The sequence below is a fragment of the Daucus carota genome, chromosome 8 (genome assembly GCF_001625215.2).
Source record: "Daucus carota subsp. sativus chromosome 8, DH1 v3.0, whole genome shotgun sequence".
Lineage (NCBI taxonomy): Eukaryota > Viridiplantae > Streptophyta > Magnoliopsida > Apiales > Apiaceae > Daucus > Daucus carota.
This window is the reverse complement of record NC_030388.2, coordinates 24301307-24314726: the sequence shown is the minus strand read 5'-3', so window position 1 is coordinate 24314726 and position 13420 is coordinate 24301307. Positions and strand designations below refer to the sequence as shown.

At 35.1% G+C, this 13420-nt stretch overlaps 2 protein-coding genes across 3 annotated transcripts; one reads left to right on the top strand and one right to left on the bottom strand.

Moving 5' to 3' along the window:
- Nucleotides 1-465: 465 nt before the first annotated feature.
- Nucleotides 466-2883, top strand: LOC108198715 (uncharacterized). The gene is made up of 2 exons (XM_017366492.2): nt 466-672; nt 2292-2883. Exons 1-2 carry the CDS (start codon nt 544-546, stop codon nt 2556-2558), a joined length of 396 nt encoding a protein of 131 aa, XP_017221981.1. The 5' UTR covers nt 466-543; the 3' UTR covers nt 2559-2883.
- Nucleotides 2884-6642: 3759 nt separating this feature from the next.
- On the bottom strand, nt 6643-13062 carry LOC108199759 (uncharacterized). 2 transcript variants are annotated; one of them, XM_017367721.2, is made up of 4 exons: nt 12906-13062; nt 11021-12062; nt 7974-8260; nt 6643-7691 (listed from the first exon to the last, which is right to left on the bottom strand). In XM_017367721.2, the coding sequence occupies exons 2-4, from the start codon at nt 12040-12042 to the stop codon at nt 6940-6942; spliced, it is 2061 nt and encodes a 686-aa protein (XP_017223210.1). In that variant the 5' UTR covers nt 12043-12062; nt 12906-13062; the 3' UTR covers nt 6643-6939. The 2 variants fall into 2 exon arrangements, with proteins under 2 accessions (XP_017223210.1, XP_017223211.1); XM_017367722.2 differs by having other exon boundaries at nt 11021-12101; nt 12906-13008.
- Nucleotides 13063-13420: the final 358 nt, after the last annotated feature.

Genomic DNA, 13420 nt, shown 5'->3' with positions numbered 1-13420 from the left:
TTGCAACATAACACTTACTTAGTTTTGACGTTTATTACGTAATTTGAGACGTAAAAAAATATTATGCTGCACATGATATTTCAATTTAACTAATAAATATTAAAAATAATATAAATATATCTATTTTATATAAATAAATATGATTTTTATATTTTATTTTCGGCTTAATTTCTCTCCGAATTCATCCTATAAATGACCTGTTTTTTTAGAATTCATCCTGAAAACTCTAACAAAAATTCATATTTTGTAGATCGAATTCGAATCAGGTATTATATCGCCTCTGATGCACCCAACTCAACAAAAAGTTGGCTATAGAAACGGGTACTTAAAATACCATAAGCAAATCAGTGGTCCTCAAAATCATCAAAAAGCCCAATGGGCTAGCTTGACCGACACCTGTCTTTTCTAAATAGGCCGCAGCCGGTAAAAGCCCAAATATAACCCATTTCATCCAGTTAACACTGTATATAATGTTGTTGCGGCAACCCAAAACAGTCCACAACATAAAACAAAGAGAAACATTTGTGTTCTGCAAAAGAAAAGATGAATGGGGTTTTGGAGACAGAAAAACAAGGGGTGAGTCTTGAAGATTTGAAGAACAAAATGGCTGATTTTGCTAAAGAGAGGGACTGGGATCAGTTTCATAGCCCAAGAAATCTACTCTTGGCCCTGGTACATTTTCTATACAAACTACCCCTTTTCTCTTTTCTGTCTTTTTTCTAAACGTATCTGTTGTTGTTTTGTGTTTTTTGTCTTGTCTTTAGGAGATATATGAACAAAATTTCTGGTTTCATAGGTTTTGGAACATACCCTTTACTAGGCTCTACCTATACAGAGAGTACCATTTAATTGTAAGAAATAAAATCAAAGATGATGCTTTTGAAGGATAGAAATTAGATGGACTGATACCTTTTTTTTTTGGCACTTTCATGGTAATTTAGAATGCTTTTTCATGCATGTTACTGGATTAGAATTTAGAAACCAAGGTGATATGGAGAGGAAAAGTTGTAAAAACAAGAAAAGTGTTACTTTGAAATGTATATTTTTCTGGAATTCTTAGTCATGTGGTTTTTAATCTTGCGAAATACTAGTTAAACTTGTTTAGAAATCCCAAGGGGAGTCTTTCAGTATTCTCAGTCTGCTGTGGAGGAAAATGTGGTTAAAGGAAGAAAAAATGCAAACCATTTTTACAGAAAAGAAAAATCTGCGAACTTCCGCTCTCTGAACCAAAAATTTGGAGTATCTATGTTACTGTTTGTAGAATATTACTTCGTCCCATTTTATATAATCCTTCCACGTTTTGCAGGTTTTTTTAGTCATTTTAAAGAGGTACTTTGACATTATATTTTTTGTGATTTTTGTTTTGTATGAAATTTAAATTTTAAACTATTAGACAAAATAAGAATTATGTAAAAATATTATATACACAAGTACCTGTATCGAGCTAGTAACTACACAGTTAAATACGCGTATACAGTTAAATGACACGGAGGTAGTATTATTGTATCCCAACTCATATGTCCCTTTGGCTTTCAGCGTGACCATGTAGCTCCTAGCTCTATAAATTTTTTCTTTTTGTAAAAAAAAATCCTTATTTCTACAAGAAAATTACAAAAATAATTTGCAAAACTACATGGTGAATGAACCCTAACAAATGTGTCAAACATCAAGGGGATATCTAATGGAGGTAGTAATATATTGCGAGATGGAGTGAGATAGTAGACATGCTCAGAACATCATCATGTTTTGGAACATGTCAGCATACTAGAAAAACACTGAACATTGAAACTAGTGCTGCATTATCCATATATTTATTTGCTTTTGAAACAAAATACATGTTTCAATCTTAGAGTTGAAAGGCATACTAATTTCTGACCAACCCTTACTTTTCATACCTAACTTCTTATCTTTATGAAAAATTTGGTTGCACAAAAAATTCCACTTGTCAAACTTAATACTAGTATATCACTATATCTTAAGCTTGATGGCACTCCTTGCAATATTCATGAAAATTTGTACTTTATCTGGAACTTGTACATTGTTTGATGAGCGTGCAAAGTGGCGAAACCACATGGAGGCTAACCGAGGTTGAACCCGATTGAGCTGAAATTTAAAAGTGAATTTTGTTATCATCAGTTATATTTTGTCCTTAAGAATCAGTAGCATTTTTCATTCAAGCGCAGAAAAATCTTAATATTAGAAAGATATCTTTACGAGTCCTGGTTCCGCCACCACTCCATCACTGTGTGTGTTACTGTATAAATCTGTGTGAATATGTATGCATTCTTCAGGTAGGAGAAATGGGAGAGTTGTCTGAGATATTCCAGTGGAAAGGGGAGGTTCCAAGAGGACTGCCAGATTGGAAAGAAGAAGAGAAACAACACTTGGGTGAGGAGCTTTCCGATGTGCTGCTCTATCTGGTTAGGCTATCTGATATATGTGGTGTTGATCTTGGGAAAGCTGCTCTTAGGAAGCTTGATCTTAATGCCAAGAAATACCCAGTCATGCTTTGCAAAGGTTCCTCGACAAAGCACAACCAACTCTCTGAAAAGCAGTGAAACAAACACAATCACCAAAACCCAACAACAGTACTAATGTTGTTTGCACTTGGTCCTACATTTTATTGCTGTCATGATGAGATGTTCAAGTAAAATTTATCTTTTAGGGAGTTAGGGTACTTTCTACTTTGTTTTGAGTGTGTGTGGTTTTGAATATTCAGACATCTTTGGCACCAGTTCTTTTCTGTGGGATTTCCAAGGTGAGCACATGCTTTGCATTCCTCATATACTGTGGTTTTGACAATATTAATCTCTATTTCACTCCCAAGTGTTTTTTTAACAAAATTATAAAGGTCTAGGTCCGCGATTGTTGCAGCAAACTAAACTATCCGCTTTTTTTATACGGTTTTTCTATGGTGTGCCCATGGGAACATGCTAAGCGCGGAAAATTTTGTGCTTGAATCATTTTGATTGACTCCTATCTCTTGATAATGGTGGACCTCCCAGCAAATACACCAACCACACCAATCAAAATCTCCCAAATACAAAAAATTATGTGCTTAACATGTGCCCATGGGCACACACTAGACAAACCGTTTTTTATAATGAAAAGATAGTGATCCTGTATTTCTTATGTGCATGCAAATATGCAATTGGCATATGTTAGTATCTGTTCTAATAAATCTCGGGGTGAGCCAGAGTCGAACCCGGGTGTCCCGGGACAACAGAGGATAAACCCACCACTGGGCTATCCAATCGTGCTCTCCAATAAGCTTTTTAAACAAGCTCTTAAATGAAAAAATAGAGAGCATTAACAAAATGGAAGCTCCAATAGACTCTTAGAGGCTCTTCAAAACCTTAAGAGTCTATTCTCTCTCCTCTCTTTTAAGAGTCTCTCACTCACTCTTAAGTTATATTTTATTATAAAGTAATACAAGCATCCACTTTCTCTTTCCACTCTAGTATTGTAGTCCTATTCATTTAATAATAAAATATTGTTTAAGAGTGGATGTAAAGAGTGTTGTTGGAGATGAATATACATTAAATTGTTAAAGAGTGAATATTTTATATTATATTTGGGAAATGACTTAAGAGACTATTGGAGATGCTCTTAGAAGTCTATTTTTGTTCTAAAAATCCAATATAGGATTTTTCACTTTTCGTGAAAAAAAAATATGAAAAAAATATATTATCAACAATTAATTGTCAAGATCATCTCCCCAAATATAATTTTGTAGATGTTGCAATGTCAGATGTAAATATAAGACACATTAAGTAAGCACTGTTGATGGCAAGCAGCATGCCGTATTTTTTGGAAATTATTTTGAATATATTCCGCCATTTAGATACAGCTTCATGAGGTCAACCAGTAGTTTCATATTCGGATTCTGTTTATAACTGTCATTGTTCAAAGGATTTTGTTATGTTAAAAGCAGGTTCAGATTCCGACTTGCGAACTAAACCTCTTGCAAAATTACATACTCACTCCGTCCCACTAGGTTCTTTACGTTATTTTTTGGCACACATTTTAAGGCTCTTATAAAGTATACTTACATTATATATTTATTTTTTAAAAAAATCCTGAAAAAAAGTTTGACATTTAAACTTTTATTCAAAAAAAAAAAATATAAAAACATTATTATTATTTTTTTTTTGAAGAAAAGAAAATAATTCATTAAATAATAGCCATACGGCATCTACAAGAATGATCGAATCGAACAAACATAGAAAAAATTAACATGCCTGTCTTCATAGCCAAGATGAGACAAATAAGCGATGTTGAAATTGACGATGGTACATGTATAGATCCTTGCTCTGTGTTCACCATCTTTTTTAAAAACTCCGTTTGAGCTATCAACCACAAATGCAATTCCCGAAAGCTTTTATCGATGAATCCAAACCAACTCTCACAAAAGAGGAGAGAAAATCACACGCTCTCACCAGGGAGAGAAATCAAACTATAATCAAAATAAAATAGAAAAAATCCAACTGAAAACTAAAGCAATTAGATCTGCACCACGACACGTAAGAGATAATCAATCCACCCACAAATCCAAAAAGCCCTCTGGAAGCGAATAAGAACGAAAATCAAAAGTTCCGGTGATATAGATCTAAGAAACTTTCCCTCTTGAAGAAGGAGATTTATTAAGAAAATCAATGGAAGAAGCAAGAAGAATAAGAAATAGCAATCAAACGGAAAGATTTGGGGCTTTCCACCGGAAAACCGATGGAAGCCCCGTCGAGAATGAAAAGAGGGAGGCGGCTAGAGAGAAGAGAGAAAAGAGTTTATTATTGAACTATACTTTATAAGAGTCTCAAAATGCGTGCAAACAGTGAACGTAAACATTGGTGGGACGGAAGGGGTATCTATTTTAAACAATACTCCTAAGTCTATATAATGGCCTATCTCCGGGTACGGGGTAACGGGCGGCATTTAGGGCAACTCCAACCCAACACCAAAACACCATTTTGGTGTCAAATTTGGTGTCAAATTCACTCCAACCCAACACCAAATTGGTGTAAAGTTGACACCAAATGAATTGGTTGACACCAAATTTGGTGTCAAGTATTGATTTGGTGCAACTTTTACACCAAATTTGGAGTTTTTCAAAATACCTACTATACCCTCACATATGTTAATGAAAACAAAATTATTCCATCTATGTCCCATTAAAATTGTTTTATGTTACATTATTTATTCTTTAATCATAATTGTTTTAAATTTTCTTTCTTTACTATTTTACTCAAGTTTTTTATTTATTTCCAAATATCAATAAATTTATATTCTTATATAGAAGATATGTTTTTTTAAATAGATTTGATTAAAAATAAAATACACAATGATTAAAATTACCTCACATATGTATTATCATGCACAACTTGACAGTTGCGGATGAACGAGACTTGAATTTGCATGTACATAAACGTGGAAACATTCTGCTGTCGAAATGGAAAGAAATGGAGATGACGAATTTCAAGATTTTCTTAGTAGATATCGACAAATTAAAGATAAGGAAGCTCATTTTGAACTTCGCAACGCCTTGATCGAGCACATATAAGAAGAGCATGGGAATTCATATAATTAAGTTGTTCTCTTGAAATTATTAATGAATTTATAATTATTTTAGGTCCTTGTTTATTGAACATGTTAAAATTTAAGTACAAATTTAATAATGATATAAATAACTTAAAAAGAGAGAATATTCCATTTAATGTGTAAAAGATTCTTTTTGGTGTTGGATATGGTGTTGATGGGTTGGAGTGAAATTTTGATTTGGTGTAGTTTTCACACCAAATTGGTGTATTTTTCACACCAAAATGGTGTTATGGGTTGGAGATGGTCTTAGTAAATTAGAGGGTTATAAAGCCTAGAAAAATTATTAGACATTTAGTGAAAAAGAGGCTTAAAACTTAATATAGAAAAAATAATGAAAGACATTAGTGAACCCGATTTTCGAAAATTAGAATCTCATAATATGTATTATTGTTTGAATTAATAATTTTCTTGAGTGGAGTCAGAATCTCAATTCTGTCGGTGAGTAAATCATTCATACACCTCCTAGTTTTTAAACCAAAATTCAATTTTAAACATATTAAAATAATATATTCAATTTATTATAAACTATAATAATCCACCATTTTTAATATATAAAACTAGACATACCATCGAAGCAAAAAAAATCCTTGCGAATTCAACAAATTTATATAATTATTATTTTATATTACGTTAACCAACACTGTCACAAAATATTGATATCCTAATGGTCATCACAATGACAGAGCAATCCAATGAATGCTATATCCCATTGTGATAATTTATACAAGTGAAAAAATGTATTATTTATAAATCTATTATCATACATCATACATTGGGTCCAGGTCCCTGGCATACAAAAACATACAGTTTTCTGACCGTCGGATGCATAAAAAGCTGGACGGGGGAACCCTGTCCCGTGCTAAAAAAGCGTTGTACGTGGAAAAAATGGATTTTTCCCGTCCAGCGCGGGACATACTAAAATTTTATTTTAATCCTAACCGCTGAATATGCATCTAACGGCCAGGAACATGTATGCATTTTAACAAGTCCCCAACATACATATGCTAGGGACCTGGACCCATCATACATATACACATGTTCATGCAATTTATGCCAAATGCGGAGGTAGTGAAATTAAAACTGGCAAAACATCACAAAATACAACTGCTTTGCTAAACTGAATTACAAAATCTATTTTCAAGCAATTAAATCCGTGACCTGCAATTTCATCAACCTGAATTTGCCCTCATAAGCAAACAATTGCACATTGTAGAGTTGCAACATTACCAAATGTACCACTGGCAAGGATGGACAAGATATGAAAAACCCATATAGAACCTAGTGCTATTGATTGCTCTACCCGGTCTATTGATTGCTTTGCTTAGCACATCAAAAAGCTGGTTCTTACCTGGTGGTAGTAGTAGCAGATCTAGCACTCATAGATGTATGATAGTTGGTGCTTCGTTGCTTCCTGTAAGATGAATAAACATCATCATATTGACTTGCCTCATTAGGATTGGCTGTGGCACCCAGGCCAAGCCTTCCTGAGCTAACTGATCCCGGTTTCCGTTCTACACTTCCATCAGGTAAAGTACCAGTCTCTGGGTCCACCTGTAGATTCGGAGGTGGAGGAATGCAGGTTCCTCCTTTCCTTACAGGAGAATCTCTTTCGTACTCGTCATCATCATCAGCTGAATTCAAAGGCCCTTCAGAAGGGTTAACCTCTCCAATTTCTCTGAAGAATTTTGATACTCTCTCAAGAAGTTCAGATGGCGATGTGGTTGAAGGAGGTATCATAGTTGGGATATCTAATGGGCTCATAGGAGAGTAAGGTACCCCACTACCAATTTGCATCTTTCGAACCATTCCAGGAATAAGACCAGGTGGGAACAAAGGATATGGTGGTAATTTTTCCCCAATATTAGATGTTTGTGCTGGCAAAAGATGTGGCGCAGACTGAAGGTTTGTAGGTTGAGCAGAAGACAACATGGGTATGGCCCCAGGGAAACTGCCAGCAGGAGAAGAATTTTGAAGAAATTGTTGTGGCATTGCTGATAGAGAAGGAACTTGATTTTCTAAACGCTCTTGATCTGAGAAATTTTGTTTGTCAGACTGCCAATGCAACACATTATGATTGGATGTTTGATGCGGAAGTCCTGAATACGCAGATAAACAATCAACAACTAGCACCAAAAGAGTTCTCTTGCAACTTCAAGAGCTAGGTTTCACAGTTATATGAACTGGTCACGTTGAACTTCCCCAACCACAATTGAAAACTTTTAAATTTGGAACCTTAATATATATTAGCAAGGATATCATGCTTATAAGGTTTTGTATATGTGTGTGTGTGTGTGCCTATATATATATATATATATATATATATATATATATATATATATATATATATATATATATATATATATATGAAAACCAATTACCTGAAAATGTTGAAGCATCTGCTGAAACAGAAGAAAAGTCCCTTTGCGGATGGCCAGTAAATGAATTTGTTGGCACTCCACCGATCATCTCACTCTCTAGCAAACGAATAGTATCACGGTCATATACCTCTTTGGAAGCCCAGAACTGCAAAACTTTCTGCAAGCGTTCTTGATTTTCCTCCTTATTTTGAGGGTTGTGGTAAATTCTTGCAAGGATGGAACCCAATACAGGTCTAAATGCAAGAGCCTCATTACTAAGATCATGTGTATTAGTTCGTCTTTGCAAGCTGCATATTACAAGGATGCACAAGCAAATACAATTACAGATAGAAACACATATACCCTTTGTTGCATATACATCCAGAGTCCATAAATTTTACAAATTTCATATTTCAAGACACTAGAATCCCTTCCCCAATATTGCCACTTCACATATAGCACCATATTATCCATTGCATGTGCGTCTACACTCCATGAATATACTATGTTTCAAGAAAAAATACATGAAATGAGCAAATAACAATGTTTCATACAGACAAATACCATCAGCAAGACTAAGAATCCTTTTAAAATTAGAAATGTATCGAGATTATCAATGGTCTAAAGTATGATATCCAACAAAACACTTTTTCCCACTTATAAAGTCAAAATCCTTTACATACAAGATATAGGCACATAACGGACTTTCTTCTAAAGGAACTAGAGTGGGCTACAGTTATTTATGGTGCTACTTCTGCCAGGGGTTAAGCTTTTTGTGGAGATTCAATATTAAAACGCAACTTTTGGGGAATACAAACAAATAGGAACATGGTATGAAGCATGCGTTATTTCTTTGGAAGCCATGTGGGTGCAGGGTTAAAAGTATATTCTTGCAGGGTTAGAGTACATAAACTATATCTCACTTGTACAGATTCTGAAATCTGAAGTCTCTTATCACAAATTTGGTCATGGTTCACAGATTTGAGCAAACACGTCAGACATAAAATATACAGTCTATACTTCAGCTACTTAAATTAAGAGTGTTTGTTTAATAAAAGATACCAGTCCCTTATAAGACATACCTTAAATTTCCAACATAAATTTCACAAATAATAGTGTAGCTATTTTAGGCTAAGAGGTACCTACAATGCCATGATTCCCCTTACATCATCAACCACAAATCAGGTTTTTGTTACTATTACTTTTAATCACCAGACAGTCTGATTAAGCTCCTTAAACAGTATACACAAAAAAGAATATGCCAACCTGTTCTATCCACTGTGCTTCCCTTGCAGGAGGGATCAGGTTGTCGCCTAGCTCATCTGATTTATCAGAGTTGCCATCCACAATCCTTTACTCTACGCTTAAACTCTACCAGTTTCACTGAAACATTAATTGTTGATTGCATATAGTCTCGTGGTGTATATCAGGAGAAAATGTTCCTTTAATTTTGAAGAATTCTACTAATACTGTTATCTCAAAGAATACACCTACCAAGTTTCTATCACCATCATGTCCCGGGTAACGATTTCAAACATATCTTGAAGGATGATGGTGATAGAAACTTGGTAGGTGTATTCTCTGAGATAACAGTATTAGTAAAATTCTTCAAAATTAAAGGAACACTTTCTCCTGATATACACCACGAGACTATATGCAATCAACAATTAATGTTTCAGTGAATTGGTAGAGTTTAAGCGTAGAGTAAGGGATTGTGGATGGCAACTCTCTGATAAATCAGATGAGCTAGGCGACAACCTGATCCCTCTTGCACTTGCAGCACAGTGAATAGAACAGGTTGGCATATTCTTTATTGTATATTATAAACACCAGATTGTACAATATTTGATGATGGTGTTTGGGCTTAAATTATTTTTGTCTGATACGAGGGAAAAAATTAAATACCAAGCACATTGAATATCCTACCAAAAACTCTTACTCTTAACAGTTTGTGCCCCAATACCATGGTCAATAATGTTAATAATAGATCATTCACTAATAAAGACAATAAGACCTTTAAGAAGCAGAGTATCAAACGCAGCAAAAGCCACACACTACATCGTCAACAGGCATGCCCATATTTAATATGCATATTCATGCAAGCTAGTCTATATAACAAAATCGTTTTACATATTTGATATATACATCGAAAAGTTGCAAACATTATTACTATATACCATATAAATCCATCAAATCATCTAAAAGTAAACCTGACTTGTATACATTAACAAGTTGATGTAATTGAATTGACCTACTAGAATAGATACAATATACACACATAGGTACACTGCAGATTATCTAAATCATTGATATCTTCATTAGAAATCTGTGTCATTTTTACTTCAGTACCCGTGTCAGACACTGGACACTCAAACATGGGTATGTGTAGTAGGCAATTTCAGGTAATATTTTTCAAAATGTTGCCAAATCCAATACTTGGCCAGTATCCAAGTTGAACAAAGATAAATACTGTAAAGATTAGAGTTTACTGGTATAAACAGCTCACTTGCTATCGCTAAGACCTTGTCTATATCAATTATCCAACATTATGTGTTACAGCTAAGCATGATTGTGCCCAAGCCTGTTTTAGAATGAACTTAATGAACTATACATGTTTATCATCAAATACCTTGAACATGTCCACAACCCTAGTTTTTCATTGTAAGTGTAGACCTAGACAATTGAAGAGCTGAAAATTTGACAGAAAGCATCTATGCAAGGGAAAAGGTCAACTAAGATTAAACAAAAAATAGAACTTTTAACTATTTCCATACAGATTATTCTGTTCACAATATTAAGATTACTGTATCACCGATTACTCATATGATTTCAAGGTGGGACTCCTTCCGAGTGCCCAAAACAGATAATGTGACAATATTCAAAACATGATTTACTGAACAGAAAGAGGTTTCTAAGTTGGCAAAGGGAAAGAGCTGAAATCAAGTATTTATGCTAACTAATGGACAATAAAAGAGAATTACTAAGGAATAAAACAAAAAAATAAGCCAGGTAGACTGTCTAAGAACAAAGCAATAAACGCAAAGAAACTCAGAAGTTATGGAATTTACCTGTCAAATAAAATGTCATTAGAAAGAAAAAGTATATGTAGCTGCCTCTCAGAATCATCTACAGCATATACCCTGTCCCTAAGAGCTTCTGCCAGTGCTGGTGCAAATGGTGAACGCTGCATGAACCACAGCTTTGCACCTTTGATTGACTCTTTGGTACCAGTTAGACCATTGAGCACGTTATTAAGCTCCATCGCAACATCAGAGGGAAGTGGTCCCGATAGACCTTTGAAAGCCCCCGAGGACTGGTCATAGTGTTGACGACCAGGACCACCCATAGTCCCAGGAAAAGGTTGAGAATGCTGCTGGTCATAGAATGGTGGAAAAGGCGGTTGGTGCATTTGAGGTACATTGAGCAGAGAGGATGTAGCCCCAGGACCAACCCCCGAGGCATTTAACTTAGGGTCATTAGGAGGTGATGGAGTTACCATTGGATTAGGAGGATGCATCACAGGTATAGATGTGGAGGGAAAAGGAGGGTTGAAGGGACCACCAGGAGGACGTGTAGCTAGCCAAAGCGTGTAACGGTAGTAATTATGCCCATCACCGCCAAAAAGAAACCTATAAGCAGGATTATCTTTCTGATTTTCACGTACCATCGCCTCAAATTCAGGGCCATGTTTTGCTGCATACTCTACAAGTTTATCAATGCACTTCTGCAGTTCAGGATCAGAAGGGGGAGGAGCAGGGGGTGGTGAATCATATGAGCCTCGGAATGGTGAAGGAACTATATGGGGGGGCATATGGGGTGGAAAAGAAGGATTGAGTTGCTGTTGCTGCTGGAGATGAAGAAGGTGAGGATGCGGAGGGTGTGGATGGAGTTGACCTTGTTGCATGTGGTGAAAAGGGTAAGGCTGCATAGAAGGATGCGGCTGTATAAAGGGAGGACCATGAACTGATGGAGGGAATTGTTGATGTTGTGGATGAAAACCAAACTGCTGCTGCTGCTGTTGAATATTAGCTGCTTGCTGCTGCTGCTGTGCAAATGCCATAGCGGAGTAATCATGAGGTTGTCGATCCATCAACTCTGATGATGAAAAATCTAGATGGGTCCAAACACCAGCAAACTTTAGATATATATCTGATTTAATACAAAAATTAATTATATGTAGCAGAACGAAGAACCACTATAACAGATCTAGGAACAGAAGTGGAAAAAGACTCTAAACACCCTAGTCATATGCACCAAAATGGAACACAAAAAATCTTCAAAATAAATCACGTTTATTGCACACCATCAACAAGTGCAGTTTGACTGTTTAGAGTCATTAAACAGTGTTACTGATACTTAAAGAAAACTAAGGTGATCTTGAAACTTCACTTATTTAATCCACACAATACGACACCCAATTATACATTGATCATCCTTTTCACCAGTCACTATTTGTATATTTATGTAAAGAGCTTCTACGGTAACTATGACATTCATAACAAATCAAGAATAGGACAGCTAATCCAATAAAAACAAACCATTCATCTGTATCCAGGAAAGCATCAATTTTGTTACAATTGAGCTGCACATTCTATTATGTCGTAAAGCGCGCCCTTTTAACATCCTAAAATTGCCAGAGCTCAATTGAAGTGGACGGAAAATAATAAGTAAACAATATGAAAAGAGTATATGTGACCAAATTTGTAAAAAGGAAAACAAAATCAAAATTACAAAAGACGCTAATCAGCTATAAATGTAATCACAAACTAGGGTTTCCTGTATTTGAACCCGAAAACGATGTCGTTTGACACAAAATTAAACGCTTTCTACAAAACCCTAGAATCGCTATCTATTAGAGATATACATACAAGTATATGCATATAATTCACTAGAAACAGCTTATGAGTAGACAATGTAAGATAAGCATAAATCAGTGGAGAAAGTGCAGAGTACCTGTTCAGAGACTGTTTCCTGGGAGTTTGAGATTTGCAAGGAGTGGGGAGTTTGGAGCTAACGTTGTACGTCGGACAGAGGTAGAGTATATTACTGTTGTTATAATAAAGTTGGGTTTTGGTCCACAACTGCTTCTGGGCCTTAAAGGCCCATTCAATGTTAGCGTTGTTCACTTGTTTGCGACTTTGCGGTGAGGCTTTGCCCTTCTATCGATCAGCTTCCGTTTGACCGTGCGGTTAAAAATTGCTATGGGTGAGTAAAAAAAATGTTGTTGTAAAAATTAGATAAATATTTGATAATTTTTTTTAAATTTATTTATTTTGAGTTATAATATTAAAAAATAATTTTTTTGGTGAGATTTGATAATAAATTTGTAATAGTTTCTTACAAAAGCTGAAAACAACTTTTTATAAAAGTATGAGAATACATACTTTTTCTAAAAACAGCTTTTCAGGTAAAAATTGTTATTCAGAAAAACTGTTTTTAGATTTAACAAACAATTACCTTTTCTAAAA

What these genes read in the sequence shown, in the direction of transcription:
- LOC108198715 (XM_017366492.2), top strand. Translation starts at nt 544, where the DNA reads ATGAATGGGGTTTTGGAGACAGAAAAACAAGGGGTGAGTCTTGAAGAT. An exon ending in GAAATCTACTCTTGGCCCTG is followed by an intron (nt 673 to 2,291) that starts GTACATTTTCTA and finishes TGCATTCTTCAG; the next exon opens with GTAGGAGAAATGGGAGAGTT.
- LOC108199759 (XM_017367721.2), bottom strand. Translation starts at nt 12,042, where the DNA reads ATGGATCGACAACCTCATGATTACTCCGCTATGGCATTTGCACAGCAG. An exon ending in AATGACATTTTATTTGACAG is followed by an intron (nt 8,261 to 11,020) that starts GTAAATTCCATA and finishes TGTAATATGCAG; the next exon opens with CTTGCAAAGACGAACTAATA. An exon ending in AGATGCTTCAACATTTTCAG is followed by an intron (nt 7,692 to 7,973) that starts GTAATTGGTTTT and finishes CTGCGTATTCAG; the next exon opens with GACTTCCGCATCAAACATCC.